The sequence below is a fragment of the Seriola lalandi genome, unplaced genomic scaffold, assembly GCF_002814215.2.
Source record: "Seriola lalandi dorsalis isolate HSWRI2012SDOR001 ecotype SW California unplaced genomic scaffold, Sedor1 jcf7180002054143, whole genome shotgun sequence".
NCBI lineage: Eukaryota > Metazoa > Chordata > Actinopteri > Carangiformes > Carangidae > Seriola > Seriola lalandi.
Genome location: NW_019524696.1, coordinates 25,084 through 50,377, shown reverse-complemented (window position 1 = coordinate 50,377; position 25,294 = coordinate 25,084). Strand labels below are relative to the sequence as shown.

The window sequence follows — 25,294 nt, the reverse complement described above, 5'->3', positions numbered from 1 at the left end:
CCTCCCACCCCCCCCTTTCCACGCCGCTCCATACACACACAAACACACACACTCCTCTGCTGCTTTACTCCTGTCACTTTTCTTTTAGTGTACTAGGCTTATCATTGTAGCTGCGATGCTAATGAGGACGCTTGTGTACAGTTGTGTTGGGAGTTGAAGAATGTAGAACCCAGCTGCTCCCCTGCTCGTACGGGGATTCCTGATGGGTTCTGCACTCTTTTTACATCTTGCTACTTGCAATGTTAGTATTTTCAGCTGGGTTCCCAAACTGTCGGCACTAACGTCATCTCAATCCAGCTGATAAATGGACTAAGGTGGACTTCAGTCTGATGATCCCTTTGGGAACCCAACCCAGGTGCTGGCCCTTTTCAAAAAACAACAAAACAAAATAAAACTCTGCTAGCTGCTGAACTGTCTCAACAATGAGTTCAGTTAACTGGAGCCATCACCTTTTTAAAGGGATGGTTTGTCTTATTCGACATGGGGTTGTATCAGGTAGTCACGCAGAGTCGGAGTGTAAGCTGCACTACATTCAGATCCCGGACCGGGAGCGCAGGCACACCGGCAGAGCTGTGTATTGCTGCGCACGGGGCCTTCAGAAAAAATGTGTTTTAGACACCTTTAAAAGATGCCCACCAAAACAATCCAATATCCGTTTAAATGTACGCTTCATGTAGAATTCAGCGCTTTATCGTCACATGAAAACAGCACTTTCCTTTGGCATTAAATATTTTTTCAACTGCTGAACTGCCGTATTCCTACGCACAAGAGCACCTATGGAGCGCATTGTATTACGCCGCAGGGCAGCTGAGTGATCAGAAAGCGGCTGAATCTAGTGCAGGTAACACTCTGACTATGCATAACCACCTCATACAACCCCAAGTCAAATAACCCGATCTATCCCTTTTAACAATCCAGATCCCCTCAGAAGTCATGGTGCTAATGAAAGGCTAGCAGCGGTCATGCTGTTACACAGGGCCTGCATCTTGCCTAGTATCAATAAGAGGGGAAAACGCACATTCTTCTTCATCTCGTCCTCTCTGTGTCCTCCTTGTCCTGTCATATGTGTATCTCTCTCCTACAGAGTACTGTATAAACATGACCTTCAAGACCAATCCCTTAGAGCAGGCCTTCAGAAGGCCCAATGTCAATCTGCGCTCCAACCCCTTTACTAATCAGTACTGGACCACTGTCAGCCACACGCTGCCAGCCCTGCTCTATGATGGCTATCTCAGGTTGACAGGCCGCAAGCCCCGGTAAGGTTGCAACTGCCCCCCCCCATCCTCCCCCTTTTGCATCCTCTTCCCCCTCACAGTCAGCCCCAACCTTTCCCACATGTTCCCACACACCCACCCTCCCCCCACTATGTTTTATGTTGTTTGTTTTTTTTAACTCACTGATTATGTGGGATGGTGGGAACAAAGGAAGGTTATGGGGCAGAAGAAACTAAAGTTTTCTGTGCTTGTACTTGGCATCAGTTGGACTTTGTTAACAACGACTACGAGTGTCATGACAACACAGTTTGGTTTCTATCAGAGCATGTTTTCAGCCTTGCTCGTGTATTTTTTGGGGAATGTCTTTTGAAAACAACTTTTATTCAGAGAAGACTTTCCTTCTTGAGAACAAGCCATGCTGTGTGAACATGACATCCATTATTGTCACCCCATACTTCTCACCCAATCATGGAAAATCCTGAGGCACCATGGGACTTTTTGGGCAGTCTAGAAAGTTCAGTTCATTCGAAGGTGGTTTATGTCCCACTGAAAACGATCCCTTTGCATGGGAATTGATTGGCATTCACCTGTTTGCATTCTTTCCACTCTTTCCAACTTTATTCTCCCAAGCCAGAGGTATTTCAGACATTAAAAGTCTTGCAGTGCCAAGCGCTGTCTTTTATAATACAAAGTGTTCATCGGCCAAATTGCACGTAAAGATTTGGCTGTCTGAAATTACTTTGGCTCAGTAGCTAACGCACATCCTAGGGGTGTGATTTGATCCTAATTGGGTATGTCACCAGCTGTAAGTAATTATATCTCTGCCTCTATGTGCTGATCATCCATGCATGTTTGTCACGTCCTCTGAATCACTCACCTTCGCAGGAGGAGTCTGAGTCATCTCAATCTGCCTCGATTTAGTTTAAATGTTTTGAATGACGGCAAATCATCCCGACGATAACGAGTCTATCATTGGAACACAGCCTATTTTAACAACAAAAGACTGTAATGGCTGCTACTATGCGGTTCAGACACAGTTTGAAGTTCACTTAGTAACAAAACGTGTGCAGTTTGAAGACTCAGATAATCCTCACAATAATGGCTACAGCTGTTCTTACATTCTCACAACCAATTCTCACCCTAAATACACCCTAACACTGAAATGATGACCCACTGAATCAGAACTGACAGAAATGAAGTGTTTTATATTAACTGGATTCACTTGTGTTAACAGGAGGACAGTTTTTATAAACTTTTGGAAATGTGTGTCCATGAGACCAGAGTTAATTCATTTTGGGTTTGGGGTTTAATCATTTTTTGTTAAGTTATCACTGAATCTGACCTCAACTTGGTTCATGGGTCCATTTTGTGTCCTCTTGCGTTACACACAAATTAAATCCAGTTATTCCTCAATTGATTTGTATAAGTCACTGTCCCCTGGGGGGAAATAATCACAATCATTTGACAACCCTCTTGATTATTTGGCAAATTTGTAAATAAATCTTCTATATATGTTGAAAATTTCTGAAGGTTCTTGGTATACACTACAGTTTATTTATGGGACTTGTTTTCACACTCAGTGTCCCCCCTCCCCCTATATATCCTTCCCACTCTCCCTCTCGGTCCGTCCTATCTTTGTTCCTCCTACCACCTCTCTCCTCTGCTTATTTACCACAATCCTCTTTCTGCTGCTTCTCCTGAACCGTCCCTGTTCTATGTCTGTCAATCATCTCCTCACTGGCTCCCATCACTTTTTTTATCCATTTCAACGTTGATCTTTTCTCATCATCCTCCACCTTCTTGCTTCCTTCTCTTCGTCCTCACCTCCCTCGCTCGACTATCTTAGAATGATGAAGACGATCACTCGCCTCCACAAAGCCATGATGGTCCTGGAGTATTTCACCAGTCACTCCTGGGTGTGGAACACTGACAATGTGGCCATGCTGATGGGCCAGATGAGCCCCGAGGATAAAAAGGTAGAGAAGCGTGGCAGTGATCTTTTATTTATTTTTTAATATATATATATATGTGGAAATAAATTCTACTTCACATATTTCACACTTTGTTCCCCCGTTGTCCATATCAACACCCACCGCACACGTCAGATATTTACACTCTTGAGATGGCGGATAGATTTATCACCAAGTGTGTTAATGTCTGGTAGTGAACTGGGTACAATGGAGTGACTCATTCATTCACTGCTGATGTCAGTTTGTAGTGAAAGACGCTGTTGTTCAGTAACTGTCTGAAAAATGCTGAAATTGTCGAGCATGTCAGTGGACTGAGAGTCCTCTTCACACATTACACTTACTGTTCCTGAAATATTCAACACTCACATTTGGTTCTTGTTCTCTCTGTGGAAACGTCTGACAAAATAATCCAGTTCTGTACATTATATTATCAAGTCTAAATAAGTCTTTCTTTTTTTCTTTTTGAAAATGTATCTCATGAAATCAATTTTAATTCTTAAGTGCCTCTCCCCCTCACAACAAAAGTTCAGGCTGCCTGGACATTCAGGAACTTTAAGTCCCTGAGCTGCCAACAATAAGCCCACCTCATTACATTCTTCAATTACAGCCGACTAGAGTTCTGTATGTGACAGATACTCATGAAGATGTCCATTAAAGTAATTTAGCAATTAAATGTATCCCACATTTTGGCTTGTTACACTTTTTTTCATAATAGAGTAGGTACACTCACAGAGCGCTTCATTAGGATTTAGCTGTTATTGCCAGACGGGCTGTTTGAGTGTTTCTGAATCTGCTGATCTCCTGGGATTTTCACACACGACAGTTTCTAGAGTTTTTACTCAGAATGAGGAAAACGCAAAAGAATAAATACACATTTGTTTGCAAAGGCTTGGCCACCCTAAATAATAATTATCAAATGTTAGCATGCTAACAGGCTAAACTAAGATTGTTAACTATGTAAATACTACCTGCAGAGCATCAGCATATTAGCATGCGAATGTTAGCATTTAGCACTGTTAAGTTAAATTTAGTCATTGTAAAATAATTTTGTATTTGTATTTTAATTTGATTTACTGTTCCAAATAGAAATATATTTACCTAACTGTAGTAAAGCATTTGTTCATGTGAAATGTTTACTAAAATGTTTTTGCCTCTGTACATATACGATGACCTTGGTGTATGTTGCTGATGCTGACATTTTAAAGTTTTCAGAGTACACTGACTGTTTGTTTCTCTATTTCTGTAGGTGTTTAATTTTGACGTGCGCCAGCTGCACTGGGCAGAGTACATGGAGAATTACTGTATGGGCACCAAAAAATACGTCCTGAATGAAGAGCTGTCTGGCCTGCCTGCTGCACGCAAACACCTCAACAAGTAGGAATCCATGGAATCAAACACGCAATTGTGCCAGCACATATAGACTCAGGGAAAAATGCTCTTTGTGATGATCTCTGACAGACAGCTGGCTGTTCTCTGTTGGAAGTAGGCTTTTTACATCTAGGTCACTATAGATAAATCTCTGCATTATCGCTCACATATCCTCTAGATTTTCAAGTATTTCACTTCATCCTTCCATTAAGCACTGATGTCTTTTGCTTTTGTCAGGGGTATGAGTTTTATCCTGCCAAACTTTCCCAGAGGAGAGCACATTTACAGTGGCAGTAATCCTCTGGGCTTCAACAAAGCTCATGTAAATAATTCAGCAAAGTGGGTTAATTAATAATGGCAATATAAAGAGCAGTATAAAAAGAAATGGACTTGAGCTATGATTTGTATTTGTAGTTATTTATTATTCTCTGATATTGGAATCTTCCTGTTGAATTTCATCATTTGTTTTCCAGGCTGAGGAACATCCGCTACACCTTCAACACCATCCTGGTGGTGCTCATCTGGCGCGTGTTCATTGCCCGATCCCAGATGGCCAGAAACATCTGGTACTTTGTGGTGAGCCTCTGCTTCAAATTCCTCTCCTACTTCAGAGCTTCCTCCACCATGAGATAATGAGCCGGGGACACGGTGGCGGATGGCGAGATGGAGGGATGGAGGAATGAAGAAAACACTGGCTTTGGATGATGAAAGGAACCGGAGCTCAAAGTCCTTCAAAATGGTACCACACTGTCTGCCTTTGGCCCCGTGTTCGCCCTCGCACTCAAAGATTAATTGGCAGCGTTAAACATCGTGGACACTGAGCTACTGGACAAGCCTCTAAATGTTGCATATGTCAGATCTATCTAACCCGATCGCTCGCATTTCATGCAGAGGGCATGGATTCATCAAGACGCAGGACCACACGCGCTGGTTCTGTTCATTTCCAGTCACTCCAGTCCCTCTCTGGTGCCGGCTTTTACTCCGGAGCACTTCCTGTAAACCTGCTCCATCTTGTCTGTCTGCTCGCCTGGCTGCCTGTCTGCAAAACAAAGCTATGCACTGGATGATGCTCTGCTGCAACAATCCTCGGCTGGTTTTGAGTCAGTCCAGGCTTCATGTCCTGTACTGTAGGTCTTTTTCTGTATATGGAGTCTTTCATTAAAAAATAACCACTTCAGCTGCTGTATGGGTTACATCTGTCACGTGAAAACATAACTCCAGTTCTTTGTTTCCTTTTACATTTGTTTGTCATTTTTATGCTAGTACGCCCTGCGGAAATGAAAAACCTGTTTATAATAAGCAGGGTTTTTCTGGGGTTTTCATTGGACAGCAGAATTTGCTAAAGCAAAGCATGAACAATAATCAGCTTCTGGGGCATTGTGGCTGGTTTTTCACATTTGGTTGGAGGCAGATGAAGAATGATTCTGGTCTAGGAATCATTGTTTAAACTCTGTCTCTCTCTTCGAACCCCATCTCCAAGACCAAAGCCATTTCAACCAACGTTTATGACAGCTGCTCTGATCAGCTTGGTGTAAAGAGAAAAGTTGACGTTGTCAGAGTTTGGGAGCTCGCTCATACCGACCCTTCTCTCATCAAGTGTTGTCATTGGCCTTCTTTCCCTCTTCTCGCTTGACAGAGACGCTCCCTACGACAATACTGCGCTCCTGTGTGTCTCTAGTGGACTGCAGGGGCCGGTTCCCTAATTTTCCACCAAGCACAATGTAGATTGTAATACGATGGCTTTAGCCAGTGCCTCCCAGATTCTTCTTGCAAATCAAGCTGCTTCTTCTACAGGTTCCTTTTTGTTGTTGTTGTTGTTGTTGTTGTCATGTCTGAAAGTCATTTGTGACAATCGTAAAGCGATTTTTGCCAAAATACCTCTTAGCTTACAGACTCGTAGCTCAGTAGAGGATGAGATGGGTGGAGTTGAGAGGAGAAATATTGTCACGTTTGGCTTCTTTTTCTCCTGTATGCCTAAAAATTTACTTGTTTTTCATTACTAGTTAACATCTTGACTCACACTAAGAATTTGATAAAGCTACCTGAACAGTAGAGTAACGAACCGTAGCTCAGCATCTTTGTGAAAAGTTTTGTTACCTTGGTCATTTTCTTTTCATTTTACTGGTTCATTTTCATGCTAGTCAGTTCTGTACAGGTATGCAGGATTTATCATTTGTGCTCATTCTGTTACAAACTTCATTCAGTTGCCTTCATTATTCTTCTCGCTAAAAAAAAAGATATTTGCCTTTTCAGACCACAAATGTTGGCTGGTTACAGAACTGGTAACATGAGCTAAAGTCCTCACATCATACATCTGTGAATCGTCTCTCAATGCCATATTAATTCTTCAGTTTTCCCAGAAAATGTCTGAAGAAGCGGGCTGTGGCCGTGCGCTGGTCTTTGGTTGTGCTTGCATGTGTCTTCTCAGCGTGTCTTGGGCTATAGCAACTTTTCAACACCTCCGTTTTGCCCTATGAATGTGGCTTTCACTCTCACAGCATGAGCTGTTTTTTTACATGGATCATGTTACCAGTGGGGTGGGTGGGAGGGGGGATACAGGGATACATAAAGATGTGTGCAAGTGAGAACTGTGCCTGAACTTTTTGTCAATATTCTAACAATGTGAAAAGAGAGCAATCAGATATGTTTTCTAATTATTTTGTGTACAGCTCTATTTAGGTAGTATAACCATGTATTTTTGTGCTGATGACATTGCGTGGCTAATTTAATGATACAAAGCTTCCTGAAGCAACTTCAGCTGCTGTAAATAAAACTTAAAACAAAAAAAAAAGAAGAAAAAAAGGTGAATATATAAAGATAAGTACAGTATGTTCAGAGCGGAGTTCAACTGTTATGAGTTGTTTGTTGTTGTATATGTACTTCTTCTTTTTTTTTTCTCTGAATGTAGGAGAATGACACGGCCTGACGTTTTGTTGCACAGCCAGAATCTTCCTCTGATTCCTCAAATGACAAACTAACAATATTATAATTGCCTGTACTAAGTGTTTGTTTGGCTGTGTGATGAATTCTTGCTGTTGTAACTCTATTCCCTTGTGACGGTGTGAGTGTGTAGCTCAGTTTTGTGGTGGTGAATGGTTGTGGTCATGCCCTTGTGTAGTTTAGTTTCGGAGAAGGGGGGGAAAGAAAAAAAAAAGCAATGGCATGTCTAATTCAGGGTTTTCTTTAAGCTTTTTTTTGTGGTTAGAGAAGTGAGACGGATGAACGGGTCCTTTTCATGTTCTCGCTTTTGATGTCAGGAACTACTGAATCTACCAATGACTTGCCCATCAAACAGGGCATTACACAAAGTAACATCAGCATTAGAATAAATCCTGAATAGTCACATTGATCCTTTTTTTTATCAAATAATTTAAAGCCCCTGAAAACGTGGCTTCAGATCTTTTAACATTTAGATATTCATCACTAAATGAGTTAAAGGATTAGTTTGACATTTTGGGAAATTTACTTATTTGAATGTTAGATGAGCAGATAGATACAGCTCATGTCAGTACAGTAAATATGAAGCTATAGCTAGCAGCTGGTTAGCTTAGCATAAAGACTGGAATTCAAGGGGTAACATGTGGCCTGGTCTTGTTCAAAGGAGACAAAGTGCAGCTTTTTTGTACAAACTAAAGGAGACAAGATATTAGCAAGCTTCAGAAGCACCGAGTTGGATTTTGTATACCTTTTTATGTACAGAGCTTGGCTAGCTGTTTCCCTCTGTTTCCAGTCTTTGTGCTAAGCTAAGTCTGCAGGCTCCAGTTTCATGTTTATGGCACAGACACGAGTAACCAAAGTAATCTAACTGCTTATATACAAGCATATTTCCCAGACTGTTAAACTATTACTTTAACACTCAAAAACCCAGCTAATCTGCTTTACTTTTTTTTTTTTCTTTTTAAATCAGGACTCAGGTTTGGTTTGACAAGATTTTAATGACACTTACTGGCCTGACCTGTCATCAAATTTTGATCTAGATGCATCGAAGTCCTGATTGGTGGATAGAAATCTGTGACATCACCTTTTTCCAACCGTGTCCTGCCCACTTCAAACCAGTGAGAGCACAAACAGGAAAAACAAATGCATAAATCTTATATGAAATAATCAAAACTCCCAACTTTGGCAGAAAATGTTGTGTTAATGTAGAAGCCTGTGACTCTTGATCACAGCTTTTGGAAACCTCATCTGGTTTATGTATATAATGGTAATATACTTTCTTTTTCCCCCCATGAGGCTTTTGTAGGACTTTCTTTTCTTCTTTTTTTTTGTTATGGTTATTTAAAAAAACGTTTTCATGCTTTAATCCTGGGTTAATGCACTGCTGTCTTCATGAAGAAGAAATGTTAGTCCGTTTTTCTCCTGGATGTTTCAGATTTGATGGTCTGTGTATTAATCACTTACATCAAAGTAAGAGTGGTGTCTTTTTTTTCTTTTTTTTCCTACTTTTCCAGCTTCTTGTTTTCAGGGCTCAAAGATTATGTTCGATTCTGTAAACGTGGCCGACACACGATGGGTCCATACGCTGAGGTTGTGATTGCATTCAGACTGGAGTGTTCGTTTTAAAAATGTGCTGCTCGTGTGGTTGTTGAGGCGACTCTTGTTTCATCGCTCCTGCTCTGAGCAGTGTAACGACTACAGGCCACTATGTCGAGTCTCAGAGGGAGGAACAGGAGTTGTTGCCACAGTCAGTGTCAATGTAAGACTCCAAAAACAATAAATCAATGGTGCCTTTTGTTTGTAAACCAAAAAGAAGGAATAAACGGCGTTTAATCCCCCTCCTGTTTCAGAAGTTTGATTTCTTCTTCGTTGGTGACGGGCGTGATCAACAGCGTATCAAGTGAACCATTGGTCTCAATCTGTCCAGCTGACCTGTTTCCTGTGGTGCGTAACAGATCCGTCCCTCCACTTCACGCGCTGTTATCTGGAAGCCAGATTAAAGTGGAGGCTATTGAACAGCTCCATTAAGATTTAATGCTGCCATTCAGGATTACACTCGACTCTGTGGACGGAAGGATCGGCCTGTCCTCGTTTGGATGGCTCAGTTTTGATTTTATAGAAATGACTGGAAGGGTAATTCTCAAAGGGAGATTATATCAGCGCCCTGCCACAGTGACCTTTTAGCTTCTGCACGTTTGCATATTCAGTGTCAAGTGTAAAACCTGACTTTGATTAGGGGGTTGATTTTGGTCCTTATCACATGAAAGCTGTGGAAGATCAGATGATGCCTGTGACTGCGTAAACCCACACAGGCACAGGTAACGTGATTACTGGTGCACAAAATTGCCGTTGTGCCTGATCTGTTGCCCTCGCTTGACTCTGGTTGCTAAGCAAAATGACGCTAGAGATTGTGTCTGGGTATTGTTTCACACTGGAGAGGCTCTCTGTTTCTTGCTGCGAGTGAGGAGGGTTGTGGGGCAACAGCCATGAAAGTTCATTTCCTACTTTGTCATCATCCAAAACTTATTTCTGTGGGTCAAAACTAAAGCGGAAGACCGGGATCAGGAAAACCAGATCCGTTCCAAATGATCAAACAAAAGTTCTGCGAGGAAAAAAAAAAAATTATGATAATTTTTAGATTATGAGATACAAAATCAAATTTCTGAAATACTAAATCAAAGTTTTGATGTCACTAAAATTATAAGTCATCAATTTGGCTTAAACTCGTGCAGTTTTACACGAACAATGAAGACAATGGACTGAATGATCTGTTAACAGCTGGCCATTTGTTTTGTGGGCCATTAGACTGTGAACGCAGCCCTACGGCAATGGGAAGCCCTCTGTATTTTATGCTCCTCCCTTCAACACCTGGCAACAGCAACATGGCAACTGTGGCCCAGCAACCATGCCAAGCACTGAGTCACAACCAGCCGCGCACACCCAGTGGGGCCAGGGCCACTGGGCTGCATAAACAGGAACCAGGGGCTTAGAGGGCTTAGAGCAGGAGCCCCGAGGCAGAAAACACAAACACATACACACTCGCACAGGATCTCGCTGAACGTCTATACAGTTCATAAGTTAATGAAAAGTTAATGAAGAGGGAGCAGGTTTACAGCACAGAGACTTAAAGCTGCACCCCACAATATTTTACATTAACAATGGATCAAATGACTGTGTGTAATATGAAAAGCAGTTGTTCATGGTGACAAACCCGACTTTTTTTTTTTTGTCTCTTTCAGCTCATTATTTTGGTTTTACAGTGCGTAACTTCCGTAACTGTACTGTTTCAGTTCAGTCTCGCCGATCTTGCAGACAGCTGTTTTCACCCAAAAAAAAAAAAAAAGATCTGGTGACCTACACTGCCGGACCAGCACCAAACAGCCGACAAAATTAGCACTTAGCTTACGAAGGAAGTCAAACATCTAGCAGACAAATAGCTTTATACTTAACTCAGGAGCAGTCCAGTGAATACTAATGTTGTTCCGTATCCGCTGGATGAAACTCAATCAGTTGCCTATCCAGTTTAAATGCATCAGTTATCAATGAGGAAATATGCCACAACTAATAGATGACATTTAAGAAAAAGGTTCAGGAAAAATGTCATCACTTACATCTGATGATATCCAGCCATAGTGTTGGTTTTATTATGCCTCCGCGCCGGTGACAGCCACAGCCGATATCTCAGTAATGCCTTGACGGAACTAGATTTTGGTAGTCAAAGGTTAAGGTCACTCACAAAATGCGATTTTGGCCTTGTGAATGCAATATCTCGAGAACACGAAAAGTCAATTGAATTTTGTTTGTAGTGTTCGCAGCATTTTAAATTGACATATAAAAAAACTCACCAGCAACATCTCTTTTTCCAGAAACAATGCAGTGGTTGCTCGGCTTACTCCACAGATATCACGGTCAAAAACCTTTAAAGAAACTACTGTTTTGAAGGAATAGGAGGGGTGTTGGCTGAACTGACCCTTTAAAACTACCTATCAGAAGTAACACCACCCACTGTGTTATGTTCATTGACATATATTGCAGATAACCCTTTTAAATATACAAGGATTTTCGATGGTAAATCACTGGTATGATTCACGTCTACTTTCTGCTCCCTCCATCTGCCCGTTCCTCCACAAAACAGACACACAGTTGCAGGATCTTATCTATTTCTCAGTGTCAAAAGAGCAGAATAAACTCTCTGTGCTTTCCACTGGAAACCGCTCACATGAAGTGATATTTTATTCTCCTTACCATATCACACTTGTGCTTCAGTCAGAGCTGCTGTCTGGTAAGTACAAATGGCGTTTTCAAAAGTGTGTGGTCAAATCTGTTAGCATCCCAGCTTCGGCCTCATGTCTGACTCATTCTTTACGCAGGTGGAACAGTTGAATTACCACGAAGTGATTGTGGTACGGGATCCGTTTCCCCTCTTTCTCCTCTTATAAAACTCACCTCAAAGGTCACGCTACTGCAGATTGTCTGGTCTCTTCAGGCTTTCACGAGGAGCTCTTTGACTCAGGGTGACAGTGACTGCTGTAAACCTAATGCACGAAAGCAAAAAGCACTGAAAATGAAATCCTACTGTGGATTGGAAATATAATTTTCTGCATCCAATGGGTAGACGTGTTCCTTAATCTCAGACATCAAAGAGGACAAATTCACGCCTTTTTTAAAATCTAAAGTTGATTTAATCTTTCTGACTTTCTTGTCTCTCTCTCTATCTGCATCTACGTCAGCATGTGTGTTCACATGTGCAGCAGTAACAGCTCGCCTCCCTTTGTCCGCATTTTATGACTGTTGTTTTACGGCAGCTGGGATGTTTGTGTCTTTGTGGCAGCGCTCCGCGCACCACGCCACAGTTGACCTTGACAGCGCACTTTCATTGAGTAGATGCTGCACTTCATTTTGTTGTGACGTTTGAACTCACCAGTGACCGGATGCCAGGGGTTTCTGGCCTGTTAATGTGTATCCCCTAACACACACACACACACACACATATTTCAGGGTCTTTAAACCATTTTGTCTCCACAGTAGGACCCAGTCTTGTTGTGTGCACCAGTGATGAGGACCACTGCCGCTCTGCTCTCTCTCTTTTTTTGGGTAAACACTGCCATCCATGCTGCTCAAACCGGTAAGTGACAGGAGATATAACCTTACTCGTCTCTAATGGATTAACACGTGCAGTTGAAGATGATCCCATACACAAATGTAATTATGTACATATATTGAATTCCTATATATCACATATATGTCGATATAAAATAAAAACATAAAGGCTATGTAAAAAATCATATAAGAAAACCTATTAGAAATTGGAACAATTTCATATATTGACATACATCTAGCTCATACAAATATATATGTTTATGTATGTATGCTTATATTTTAAACATGTTATATAGATATATATCCATCCGAAAGCCTGTCAATATATGTGGATATTATAAACAGTAGGGTCAAAAGGCTGAGACCACTTTCCCAGAATGTGAAGATAGGAGTGTTAAAATGAATAAGAATAAAATAACCAAATAAAAATACATCATATAGATATTTTTAATATATGTACATATACAAATTTTACTATGGGTATTTGATATATGTTATAAACGTATATCTTCATATATCCAGAAGATGTATATATGTGATAGTAATATAAGTGACATATATGGAAACATCACTCTTGGTATAGGGACATATGTGTCTTATATTTATATATTTATATTTCTGTATGGGATGCAACACTGAACAGAATAAACGTGAGAGGTTTTTTTTTTTTTTAGAAGTTTTCATCTCGTCAGGTTCAAAGTGTGGAGTTCCTCCTGTGTGGAGGCCGATGGTTCACTCTCTGAGGGTGGTCGGGGGGACCGAGGCCGCATATGGATCACACCCATGGCTGGTCAGTGCTAGTCCACCATTCTTTGATTCTTTAAGTCTTTTGGTTTTCGGTTTTCTCCTCTCACAGTGACGCTGTTTCATTTGCGTTTTCTGTTGCTGAAGTTTTGGTTTCTTTGTCTGCTCGGCCGTTATGCTTATCATTTGTCATGCAAACTAACCACTGGCTCTATTCACCACAGATAAACAGCTGTTTCTCTTGACGGTAAATGTTATTTCTTGTGCGCCAGAGACAAAGTTTTAACAGGGTGTTGAAAAAAAATCTTCCAACTAAATCACCAGTTTTAAAAAATGACTTACTGTCTGCGTTCGTAAAAAAAAAAAAAAAAGACATTTAATTACACGGAAATGTTGTAGTAAATTTCTTAGTTGCTCCAGTTTGGCGACAATATTGTTACTCTTATTATTATTATCATTATTAATAATTATGATATTGATCATATGAAAGTGGCCACAGAGGATGGATATTGACCCTGACTTTTCAGCTAACTTGCTACTTGCTATGGCTACGAATTCAGTTTGATTAATTCTACAATAGCATGCTAACATGCTAACTCTTTAACAATACACAAACACGTTAGCTAAATATGAATTGTGTGTCTGATGTCGATACAGTTCGCACGATAGCAAGGTAACAAGTAAACATGCTGATTGTTACATGCTAGTTGTTCATTTTTAGCTCCCCCGTTAGCATTTTAACATGGCTACATTGACCTCTGACCTTTATAGTGTATGTGCCTGATTCCAGCTGTGTGAATGTTGAATTTCTGTCATGCTTGTGTAACGTGACGGTTCAATATGTAGTGGTTTGGACTACGCTTGATTAAAGAAACAGCAAGATGGAGACGGCACCTTCACTTTTCTCCTTACTTCGTCCAGATTCAGAACAACAACACTTCCTGTCTCTAAGTCACATATCGCTAAACTGACCAATCAGAGGCAAGAAGGACTTCGACTGAGAAAAATGAAGGGATTCAGGAGGTTATAATGACTGTTTTTAAAGATGCAGCTGTAAATATTTGAACTTGTAAATATGTAAATAATAACTGTGCAAACATAAATATGTAAATAAATAATTACGGTATAAATACTGTAAATATTTTTTTGTTAAATGAATCAAATAGTTAGTATGAACTAACACCTAAACCATACACTTGTGTTATCAATGCTCAGGTTTCCCTACGGCTCAAGGGCTCTCATTTCTGCGGAGGGGCCATCCTGACTGACCGCTGGATAATGACCGCCGCACACTGCTTTACATCAGTCTCGAAGTACTGCCCCACATGCGTATGCTTTACTCCTGAATTCCTGATTGTATGAACATCAGATTGACATGAACTGAATTTACTGTCCTCCCGTGTGTCCAGAGAGTTTCTCAGCGGTGTGACGGTGGCTGTGGGAGAGTTTGATCGCGGAGTGGATGATGAAGAGGAGCAGGTCTTTCGTGTCAAGACTGTCTCAGTGCACGAAAAGTACCACCATGCTTCGCCCATGAGCCATGACATAGCAATGGTAGAGTTGGACCGAGACATCCAACTGGGCAGGTTTCATTTCTGATGATTAGTTTGATTTGATCGATTGATGGTGACACGTTAACACTTATCAAATTTGGTTAAGTCACTGATGTGTGGCTTTTACAACAGGGGTCCACGTCCAGCCAATATGTCTACCTCTGCCTGATGAGAAAATCCTTCCTCAAACCAGTTGCATTGTGGGTGGATGGGGCAGGATAAAGGAAAGTATGTATTTTTCTCTCTTTCTCTCTCTCATCACTAGATATTGTAAAAGTAGACTGGATCCTCTCTTCTATTGTAATCTATTGTGTTGTTTTATAGAAGGTCGTCTTCCTGCGGTACTGAGAGAGGTCCGCTTGGACTTGGTGGACCCAGCCAAGTGTAAATACGTCCTCCAGACTGTAAAAGGTTCAGTTCTGAACCAAGGACCAGTCCGCCCTCAGGCAGCCATGACAGTTCTGTGTGCCGGACCAGAGAGAGGAGGCAGAGATGCCTGTCAGGTAGAAAAACAAATCTGTGACATCTATCTGTTTTTTCCATTTAGTTCAAGAGTCCAGTTCAGACTGGAAGAAGTGAGGCTTCATTTCATTTTTTGTTTCTCGTCCCTCCCCTTCATCCTCTATCCAGGGGGACTCAGGGGGTCCTCTCGTATGTCCAGCAGGGTCGAGCGGAGGTCACTGGGTGGCGCTGGGCGTAACTTCCTGGGGTAAGGGATGTGGTCGGAGTTGGGCAAACAACAGCAGCCGACCCCCTTCCAAAAGAGGATCTCCAGGGGTTTTCACTGATGTCAGGCTGCTGCTGCCCTGGATCAAGCGTAAACTGCGAGAGGGTAATTAAAGATAAGGTTTTATCATTAGATAAGTCGAGCTAATTGTCTCTCGGAAGTCATTATGAGGCCTAACAAGATGATGATTGTTTATCTGTTTGTTTTTAACCATTATTTAGCCGGGGTCTATCTAGTTTATGACACACATACTGGATGATGTGATCAGATGTAGATACAACACGACAAATGTAAAGCCCCCTCGTGGCTCTGTTTTTGGCCTCCACCGGCTCCTGAGATAAGTGTCTACGTTCAGCAGCTAGTTGCTAGCCAGGAAACCAAAACCATGAGCTGAAGTGAACTGAATGTGATCTCAGTGATTTTGACCATGGCATGATTGTTGGGGCCAGACGGGCTGGAGGAGTGCTTCAGCCATGGTTGTCCTTCTGGAAGTTTCTCCCATCTCCACACGGGATCTCTGGAGCTCAGAGTCACCATCAGGTTCTCGGTCACCTTTCTTACCAAGGCCCTTCTAACCCGATTGCTCAGCCTCAGAAAGAGTCCAAACGTCTTCCACTTCAGAATGATGGAGGCCACTGTCCTCTAGGGAACTTTCAATGCAGCAATTTTTTTTTTGCACTGTACATACAGTATAATGTATATATTGGTAAATAATAATAAAGATGTAGTATCTTGTTCATATTTTTATTCTTCATCTGTGTTTACTTTAGCTGACGAGCAGCAGCAGGGAATGACTGTATCGAGTGAGTTGTTTTTCCTTTCATCACAGCAACTCTTATTCATCTATATTTCATCATCTGCACATGCTTCTTTGATGTATGCAGTACTGTGTGTGTGTGTGTGTGTGTGTGTGTGTGTGTGTGTGTGTGTCTGTGTGTGTGTCAGGACTCTGCAGTGTGAGAGATGGGCCTGTAACTGACATTGAGGGAGTAATGAGAAACCCCGCCCTCCCTGGTGATCACTATGGCAACAACGAGTAAGTGACACTTCAGAGAAATAGTGTGATAATGAATCATTGTAACTATGGCTAAACACCATAAATCCATTATTTACAGTGACAAACCATTAATATATATATATATATATATATATATATATATTATTACTGTGTTTTATTTGAAGTTTTGATATCAATAAAAAGATGTATTTGTGGTGTTAAGAACCAAAAACCATCTCAATGTAGTTAAACATCTCCTCTCTCAGGCTTCTCTCTGTCAGCCAATCAGAAGAGAGGACGCTCTGAGCGTCTCGTGATCAAATAAAATATAGCAGATTTCAGGTAGACACTCGGAGAAACCAAATCCTGCAAGTCTTGGATGGTTGGTCAAGGTGGGCGGGGCTTGGGGCATGGCTGAGGGCGGCGACTGCTTTGTTGTGACATCACAAAGTTACAGAAGTTGTTTTAAGGCTCAGTTTCTGAATACAGGCTGTGTGCATTTCTCTGTGGACTGAGCACTTTGATACTTTCACAGTATTAACCTTTATATGATTATTTAACTCCTAACTCCTTACAAAGGAATATCTGACTTTTAGTTTAGTAAAAGTTTCTGTTTCTGTGTGTGTGTTTCCTCAGGTTGTGTGTGTGGAGTATCAGTGTTCCTCCAGGTCACAGTCTCCTGCTGGAGTTTGAGCATTTTGATCTGGAGAATGACTCTTACTGTCGCTACGATCGACTCACCGTGTCAGTCGGGACCCACAGGCCTGTCGGTGAGCTTCAAACACACACAAAGAGCACAGGTTTAACCAGGTAAATATTTATCAGAGACACAACCACTCTGGACCTCTGCAACTTCCCCAGCTGGTGATGTTGAAAGAGTTTTAGGATTATTTGTTTTCTTGTAGACGGCAGCATAAGAAGATTTATATCAATCTCATGTCTGAACATTACAGCAAACACAGAGCTGGAGCTGTCTTATCTACACAATGTATATTGTTGTACTCGTTATTTAATGCATTCAATAATATTTTCTGCACGAGCCACAGTGTGCAGACTTTTTAGTTTGTCTTATGTATAAATGTTCAAGTTTTCTTGTGCGTGGCAGTTCACACAATAAAAATATTGTGTGTCTTTATCGTTATGTTAACTTATACACACATAAAAATGTAAAAACGAGTGTTTATTATAAGATGAAGTTACTTGCTGGAATTATTTCTTGGTGTCTCGGTTTGGTTTTGATCTCTACAGTCACAATGGTACAACCCTCATTTGACAACAACACCTTGGGGGTCGCTGTGTGGTTGTTTGCCTAGAAATAGTTCCAGCACATGACTCCCCCTAAAACAACAAGCTGTCCTTTTTTACATCGCGGACTCCAGGTCTGTAATAAGTGAGAGCTGTTTACAAAAACTCAAATCTGCTGCTAACCTACAGGAAATACTAAATGACACCATATTTTATCCTTCTTTCTTTTTTTTTTTAAACAGGAATATTCTGTGGAAGTGTCCCGCACCTCCCAGTGCTTCTTATCCATTCCCAGAATGCAACACTTCTCTTCTCTTCTGACATTAGCAGAGCAGGAAGTGGCTTTGTCATTAGGCATCGTGCTGTCCAGGGACAATCTGATCCTGGTGGGAAACAGAATATACAATACAAACACACACAAACACAGCCAAATACAATATATACTGTATATCTATATTTTTTATCTATATATATATATATATATATATATACACAGTACAGCATGGCAGGCTGACACACACTCTGCTCTATGACCATCACTTAGCTTAGTGTGTATATACGTACATTATGCTCTATATACATTGGAACATACACAGTGTCACGCTCTGTTGTGTCTCTTGATTGTGGATCTCGTAGCAACCTGGGAGTTGTGCAGGCAGATGTCCCATGACACAATAATGAGCTGCACAAGACACACACACACACACACACACACACACACACTCTGATATGTACTGAGCAGCAGTAGAGAGGATGAACTATTAATGAGTCTTTTATTCTCAGTGTGCAGATGAGTGTGTGCATTAAACAAATGTGTTTGTCTTCTGTGGCGTGTGTGTGTGTGTGTGTGTGTGTGTGTGTGTGTGCGCGCAATCAGGATGCGGGACACTTGTTCTAGTTGAAAATCAGACTGTTGTCCATAGCCCAAACTACCCACAACCCTACATTAATGATTGTGTCCTCCGCTGGGTCATCTATGCCCCACAGGGTCACGTTGTCAAGGTGACGCACCAAACTTTCCACCTGACTCTCCTCTTCTAAAAATAACTTTATCATATAGTTTTGTCCCGAACTGATCAGCTGATGATGGTGTCGTGTTTCAGCTTGAGTTCGCTGATATTGAGCTGGAGGAGTCAGACAGATGCTTGTATGATTCCCTCACTGTCCTGGGAGACGTGGAGCAAACAGAGGAGATAGGTAGGAAGTGGATCAATCAAAAACACTACAACATGCTTCATCCCATCTATTTCTCTTATTTTGTTTGTCTTTCTTTGTTTCTCTTCTCTGTCTTTGTTGGCTTGTTGTAGCGGTGCTGTGCGGTGGCAGTGTTCCTCCTCCCGTCCTGTCCTACCACAGCGTCATGGTGCTTCGGTTCACCTCAGACAGCAGCATCACACGTAGAGGCTTCAGTGCGACGCTGACATTCATCAGCCAAGCAGGTATGTGCGTAGGAGGTGTGTTTGATGTGTGTGAACTTCACTTTTCACCACTAAAGTCCATCCGTTAAGGTTTCAGTGTGAGGTCGTAACGGACAAAATCGCTGGTTCTCAGCTTGTGAGCCCTTGTACCAGGTTGCCTATGACAACCAGATAATGACATCCCCTTCTTAGATTGTTTCATTTGAATAATTATAGAGTCAAACCCTCCATTAGCCCTGAGATGATGTAGCCATGGCTGTGACACATTTGTTCAGGTGGGTGTAACTTAACTACATGAAGGGGGTGTGTGTGTGTGTGTGTGTGTGTGTGTATAGCGAAATAGTTGACAGAGCGCTGTAGTGAAGCTACAGCGTTCCTGAACTCCTGTGGTTCACTGGTAACACATCGGTCTTATCTGATAGATGCACCACGGTCTCACATCCTGTGTGGTTTAATAAAGCTCTCTTGGCCAAGACTATAGCCATATCCATAGCAACCACGAATGCAGCCGTAGTCTGAGCATAGCTGTCAGAGCTCCGCCCTTTGAGTACTGAGCAATATATGCATCGTGTAAACTGTCACATCATGTCTCCTTTCTCTGCAGTATCTGGACAGTGTGTTATAACTGGACTGGACACACACACTAAATAAATAAAAAACTAAAACATCACCCCTTACCGAACATGCCAAAAACACCAACCCCAGACTGAACACCAACTAAATTAGAACTAAAACTAAGATAAGAATAGAAGACTAAATGAAATATACAGACACTGAATCCTCCTCTTTTATCTGCAGACCTCCACCATGATGAGGACAGACCTGGTGCAGAGGGTCAGGGAGGCATTTGGAGAAGTCGCCAAGGTGATCCACGTAACCTCATATGGTCCTCTTCGGCCTCTTGCATGTTCGAGTGTTGACTTAAGGTTTGTAGATTTAGAAAGAGGGCAGGGACAAGAATCTTGAGGCCATAAGCAAGGCACTGAAAGTTCAGCTGCAGCAGTGGATCTGTGGTGATCAACTGTAAACATGTGACTGAAGTCAACTCCCTGAGTGAATTATGGTCCACGAAATGTCGAGAAGCAGTTGTTTGAGACGGCCAGTCTCTACGTTTGTCTCAGGTTGAATATAATTCTCCACCAGCGGGTTTCAGGAGCCGAACAAAGCAGCCTGAGTGGCATTTAGAGCAGCAATGGGACATGTAACACTGGAGTTACAACTGAGATGTGAGAGGCCTTCAAATATATATTAACAGCTGACTGACACACATGCTCCTTCAAACTACCTCACACACTCAAAATCCCACATAGATTTTAACATATCTGTCTTTGTAAACGTATCGAATATTGACTATAAAACTTCTTTTACTTGTTTTAACACAGATTATATTCCTTTCTCTTTTCTCTCCTCTGTCCCTTTCTCTGTGTTTTTGGTGAGAAACAAGTCCTAAATATTGAAGTACAAGCTGTTCCAGAAATGGTACAAAAGTACGATTCAGTCCGTGTCTCCATGGGGGGAAAAAAAAATCTCACTTCTGTCACTGAACTAACACATTGTGGAGCCTTTGTTGTCAGCTCCATTTTCAGCCAATTTAAAAGTGAATCAGAGCTTCAGTATTAAGACAACAACACTGGCAATATGGTCGTTGTTTATGCTTGAGTTTAGTGTGGAGTTTTAATGCAGCTACTGAATACTGATTCAAAAGCTTGTCCACCTTCACAGTGATATAATATAGGAAAGGACGCTGATGACTTTTCTACTTTTCTAATCATTTCTGGCATTTCCGGCACAGAATATCAGTTTTGAGCTTCCTCATTTCAAAAACATCAGCACGCAAAAAACAAAAAACCTGCAGCAGTGAAACCTTTTGTAGTTTATTTGTGATCCTCATCCACATCCTCTGGATCCTCTGCTCTGCACCTGCATCTCCATACTACAGTACACATGAGAGAGCTAGTCAGTAGCAACGTTGCTGCTCATCTTCATCCCTCCCAGAGAGATTAAATCTTTCAACAGGAAGCCGGACCGGAGAAACACGCGTCTACAGCTGTGTTTCCTTCAGAGAAAGAGCAGTCCACCTTTAGTTTCTCTCATTTCCTCTGTGAACTAATTTCTGTCGTGCTCTTCTTCTGTTCAGCAGGCGATTCATTATTAATCTGTGTTTCTTTATACTCTTTGAGTCAGGAGTCAAACTGGGTTATACAGTCTGATGGGTTCCCACAGAACGAGAGTGGCAGCATTTTTTCATCAGACTGTAAATTTCTCATGAGTCCCATCTGAAGTCAGCTTTTTCCAAAACTTTATTCTACTCCCTTCATCTGACTCGCTCCTCGTTTTATTGTCATCTGCCTTCTCCCTCTCTGTCCCCCCCTTCGTCAGCACCCGGTTTGGTTGTAAACCTGTCAGTTCTCTCTCTCTCTCTCTCTCTCTCTCTCTCTCTCTCTCTCTCTCTCTCTCTCTCTCTCTCTCTGTGGTTGTGTGTGTGTGTGTGTGTGTGTGTGTGTTTCCAGGGTTCACCCTCACCACACCCAGTTGTATCTGTGACGCTGCTTTGTTTAAGGCTTTTTCTTTTCCCCCCTCTCCTCCTGTGCCAAGACTGTGAAACTGGGAGCTCTGCCCACTAATGTGTGCAATGACTCAGACTTGACGAGGTGCAGTCGAGGAAACTACTGCACAGCAACTCCGTACACAATAGTTCTGTGTTTTAACCAGCCTGTCAAAGTGCCAGTGAGCGCAACACACGCTGGACATCCACCAGACAGAGATGAGTATCACATGATGCAGCAAGACACCCAGTGTTATGGCCACACAGCTCATGTGTTTCCCCTCAAATATGATATTATTACCCTCGAATTCCTCTTCATCAAGTTATTCAACTGCAGAGAAATGCTGTTTATCTGCCTAAAATTCATTTCACAACATACTGTAGATAAAAGAATTAAGTAGATACCTTGAACGCATGGTTATGACCCTATAAAAACAAGTTATATCTATTTGTGTCCCATTTAATCAACCGTTTCACAACTGCAAAGATTTATTTTACAACCTCATAAGAGGGTCCTGACCCCCAGATTGAGAATCATTGCCTTAAAATATGAATATAATAGCCATAATTTATGCTTAATAATGATCAAAGTAGTCACTAATTGCATGCTTGTAGTTTCTTATGTACTGTAAATGATTTTTCACTTGTTCAGGAGTCATTTGTGAAACATACAACATAGATAAACATTGATTTCACCTGCCACAGGAAGTGACCTTCCATATATATAATGTTATAACAAATCTTGCTGTCAGTAGAAAACTATAGGGAACTGTTGGGCCGACATACAGGGTAAAAGACGTGGTTGTAGTGCAGGGCGCCCTCTAGTGACACTTTATAGGAACTAAAGTGAAACCAGTGAAAAGAATTAATCACAAAATAACAAAGTCACGTGAATAATAATAAAATATAATCTATGTGAGAATGGCTGTTGTCAGGACTCAAGGATAGGGTTAAAGATTTTTTGAACATTACACATATATTTCATACATGATGTCATCATGTAGCGGGATGACAGCAATACGTATAACAATGGTGTTCATTGTATTTATATGCCTGTCTCAGTCTTACTGTGGATTAATGGGATTTTGTCCATGTGTTCCTCTTTAGTAACTTTAGTTTTTAGTAAACTGGCTTTATTTCTCACCTTGGCAGCAACACAAATTGGAAACAGGAACAGACTCACAGCAGGAGAATGACTTTCTTTCTCCACCTGTGTCGTTGCAGGACGGACACAGGTGGAACTAATAACACTAACGAGCCCTGTTCCATTAAGTGTCCTAGTGAGATGTGACAGGGAGCCGGCATCTACATTACCAAGGCCCTGAAACGGACACACCTAAATGGAATTCAACCATTGTTAATGTTATTGGTTCCACCTGGTGTTTTTAGCTGCTTTTACAAGTCAGAAACCAAACCTAATCAAAAAAATATTTTAAAAATTGCATCTCATCCGTTCACACGGACCACATGTTCACTCTGTGAGCTCAGCTGTAGTGTGACTTCCTCTGTCTGGTGTGAACAAACTAAGCAGCTCCACTGCTGTAGCTGTGGCTTAGTGCCCGATGATACTGAGGAACTTGTCGGTCGTTCTCTACACAAAAGCAAAGATCTTTCTCTCCTTTTCTTTTTTTTAATGAATTTTGTATGAGAAAAGTTAATGTTAGCTGGTTTATGTCACAGATTTTTCCTATGTGACCTGTCTGTATACATATATATATATATACAGACAAATTACAATCTTGTTCCAAATCAAAATAGTTCTGCCTGAAAATATTGTTAGTGGCAACTCAGGAATAACAATTCGGCAGAATATAGCACAACATAAAAGGAAAAATCTTAGACCCATGATGTAATTTTGCCTTTCAGGTTCATGCATCACAGTTGGCATGAACATTATGGAATCACAAACAACAGGTTCAGACAATGCTTTATTTATAATTTGCGACGATTACCTCACAAAATACAATATACAAATATACTATACACAGTTTATATCTGTGTTAAATAGTTTGTAAGAGAGTTTTGATATTAGATGTGATAAAATGCCCTGCTGTTTGTTCTTATATTATATTATTTATGATAATGCAGGTGTAGGAAGAGGAATAACTTACAGCATGTCTTCACCTAATATCATGTCATTATCCAGCGTCCTGATTTATCCATTCTTGACTTATTTGGAGATGATGGCAGCCTCGTTGTCCATTCTGTGTGTTTTAGTGAGCCTGGATGTCGCTGACCCAGATGTGCATCAGTCCAGCAGCAGAGCCCTGTCCGACCGGGGTGATGTGGACCAGAGGATGGGCTCAGATGATGAAGACTATATTGAAGAATCCTCGGGGACTGTGTAGTAACCTGCTAGAAGGAGGCGTCTGTCTGGACAAGCCTGCTGTACATTTCAACGTGTGTAACATGTGGAATAACACTGGTGGTGCGTTAAGCTCAGATGAGGATGACTGAGGCTGTACTGAAGGTAGATCACCAAAGTGTTTTTGTTGAATATAAAGGCTGAGAAGGATTCACAGAATGCAACACAGACTTTTATATCCAATTAAATTGGAGCCTCAACTTAACATGATTATTGTTACAGTAATTTTTTTCATACAAGATTATAGAGATCCGGACACTTCATCTGTTATGTTGCTATCACTTGGCGTGGCAGAGACCGGACACTTCATCTGTTAGTTTAAGTATTCCACTTCTCTGCTCACTTGCTAACTTGTTTTCACACTCTTAATGTGACAATAAATACCAGAGGTTAGCGTAAAATAATTTTGTCATCCTGTTTTTAGCCATGCTACATCTGGGAGTGGTGATGTTGGTCTGTCAGTCAGTTTGTCCAGACTGAAATAGCTCAACAATTACTGGCTGGATTTCCATGAGATTCTGAACAGACATCCATGGTCCAATCCTGAAAAGGCTTTTCTCCCTTACATTTAGTTGACAGCATCCGTCACTAGTAACTTTACTATTTAAAATTTTATACACAAAACACAAGTACATTCTTACGTGTTTTTGCTTTAGTAACATTTTCAATGCAGGAATTTTACTTGTGACTCTTTGTACTATTTTTTAATTTTTACAGTGTGGTATTACTACTTTTACTGAAGTAATAAATATGAATACTTCCTCCACCACTGCTCCTCTCAAAACTGTTCAAAAAACGTGCTTTTATAATTTACTTTGCAGTCATTCAAACATTGTTCAGAAATGTCTGTAAGTCTCTAAGAACTCACAGTCTTTTTCCATTATCAGAACTGTTAGTTATTTATTTACTGGATCACAGAATTTTCTATCGTTTTATTAAAATGCAGATCGTTTAAAAATAAATTCTATTGTATGTTTCATCGACTTTGAAAATGCAAAGACTTGTCATTTTTCTCTCTGTGATGAATAAAATAGTTTCTCTTCCAGCGGGTCTCAACAGCTCCAGAGTTTATGTAATGTCTCTCTGTGTGTCGGTGTCCCCTCCCCTCTGC

The 25,294-nt window shown here is 41.2% G+C and overlaps 3 protein-coding genes across 5 annotated transcripts in view; all 3 read left to right on the top strand.

Annotated features, from left to right (window-relative positions):
- The window catches only part of far1 (fatty acyl CoA reductase 1), a 24,183-nt gene extending 18,454 nt beyond the window's left edge, over positions 1-5,729 (top strand). For 2 of the 3 annotated variants that reach the window (XM_023403539.2, XM_087173259.1), the window contains exons 11-13: positions 3,061-3,190; positions 4,431-4,558; positions 5,026-5,729. In XM_023403539.2, the coding sequence (XP_023259307.1) occupies positions 3,061-3,190; positions 4,431-4,558; positions 5,026-5,185 (418 nt within the window). In that variant the 3' untranslated portion in view covers positions 5,186-5,729. Of the gene's footprint in view, positions 1-1,084; positions 1,257-3,060; positions 3,191-4,430; positions 4,559-5,025 lie in introns of all 3 variants that reach the window. The other variant, XM_023403540.2, reaches the window with a different exon arrangement.
- Positions 5,730-13,316: 7,587 nt separating this feature from the next.
- On the top strand, positions 13,317-14,932 carry LOC147819280 (ovochymase-2-like). Its single transcript, XM_087173258.1, has 3 exons — positions 13,317-13,379; positions 14,549-14,646; positions 14,743-14,932. Exons 1-3 carry the CDS (start codon positions 13,317-13,319, stop codon positions 14,930-14,932), a joined length of 351 nt encoding a protein of 116 aa, XP_087029384.1.
- A 278-nt stretch (positions 14,933-15,210) lies between these two features.
- On the top strand, positions 15,211-24,430 carry ovch2 (ovochymase 2). Its single transcript, XM_087173257.1, has 11 exons — positions 15,211-15,389; positions 15,517-15,718; positions 16,384-16,416; positions 16,559-16,649; positions 17,247-17,380; positions 18,098-18,241; positions 18,733-18,857; positions 18,959-19,052; positions 19,163-19,294; positions 20,072-20,137; positions 24,036-24,430. The coding sequence occupies exons 1-11, from the start codon at positions 15,339-15,341 to the stop codon at positions 24,164-24,166; spliced, it is 1,203 nt and encodes a 400-aa protein (XP_087029383.1). The 5' UTR covers positions 15,211-15,338; the 3' UTR covers positions 24,167-24,430.
- The last annotated feature ends 864 nt before the right edge of the window (positions 24,431-25,294 follow it).

Excerpts from the sequence above, each read along its gene's own strand:
- LOC147819280 (XM_087173258.1), top strand. The coding sequence starts at position 13,317 with ATGGTTCACTCTCTGAGGGTGGTCGGGGGGACCGAGGCCGCATATGGA. Across the intron at positions 13,380-14,548 it reads ATGGATCACACCCATGGCTG|GTTTCCCTACGGCTCAAGGG; the intron begins GTCAGTGCTAGT and ends ATCAATGCTCAG. Across the intron at positions 14,647-14,742 it reads TGCTTTACATCAGTCTCGAA|AGAGTTTCTCAGCGGTGTGA; the intron begins GTACTGCCCCAC and ends CCGTGTGTCCAG.
- ovch2 (XM_087173257.1), top strand. The coding sequence starts at position 15,339 with ATGACAGTTCTGTGTGCCGGACCAGAGAGAGGAGGCAGAGATGCCTGT. Across the intron at positions 16,650-17,246 it reads GATCACTATGGCAACAACGA|GTTGTGTGTGTGGAGTATCA; the intron begins GTAAGTGACACT and ends GTGTTTCCTCAG. Across the intron at positions 17,381-18,097 it reads CGGGACCCACAGGCCTGTCG|GAATATTCTGTGGAAGTGTC; the intron begins GTGAGCTTCAAA and ends TTTTTTAAACAG.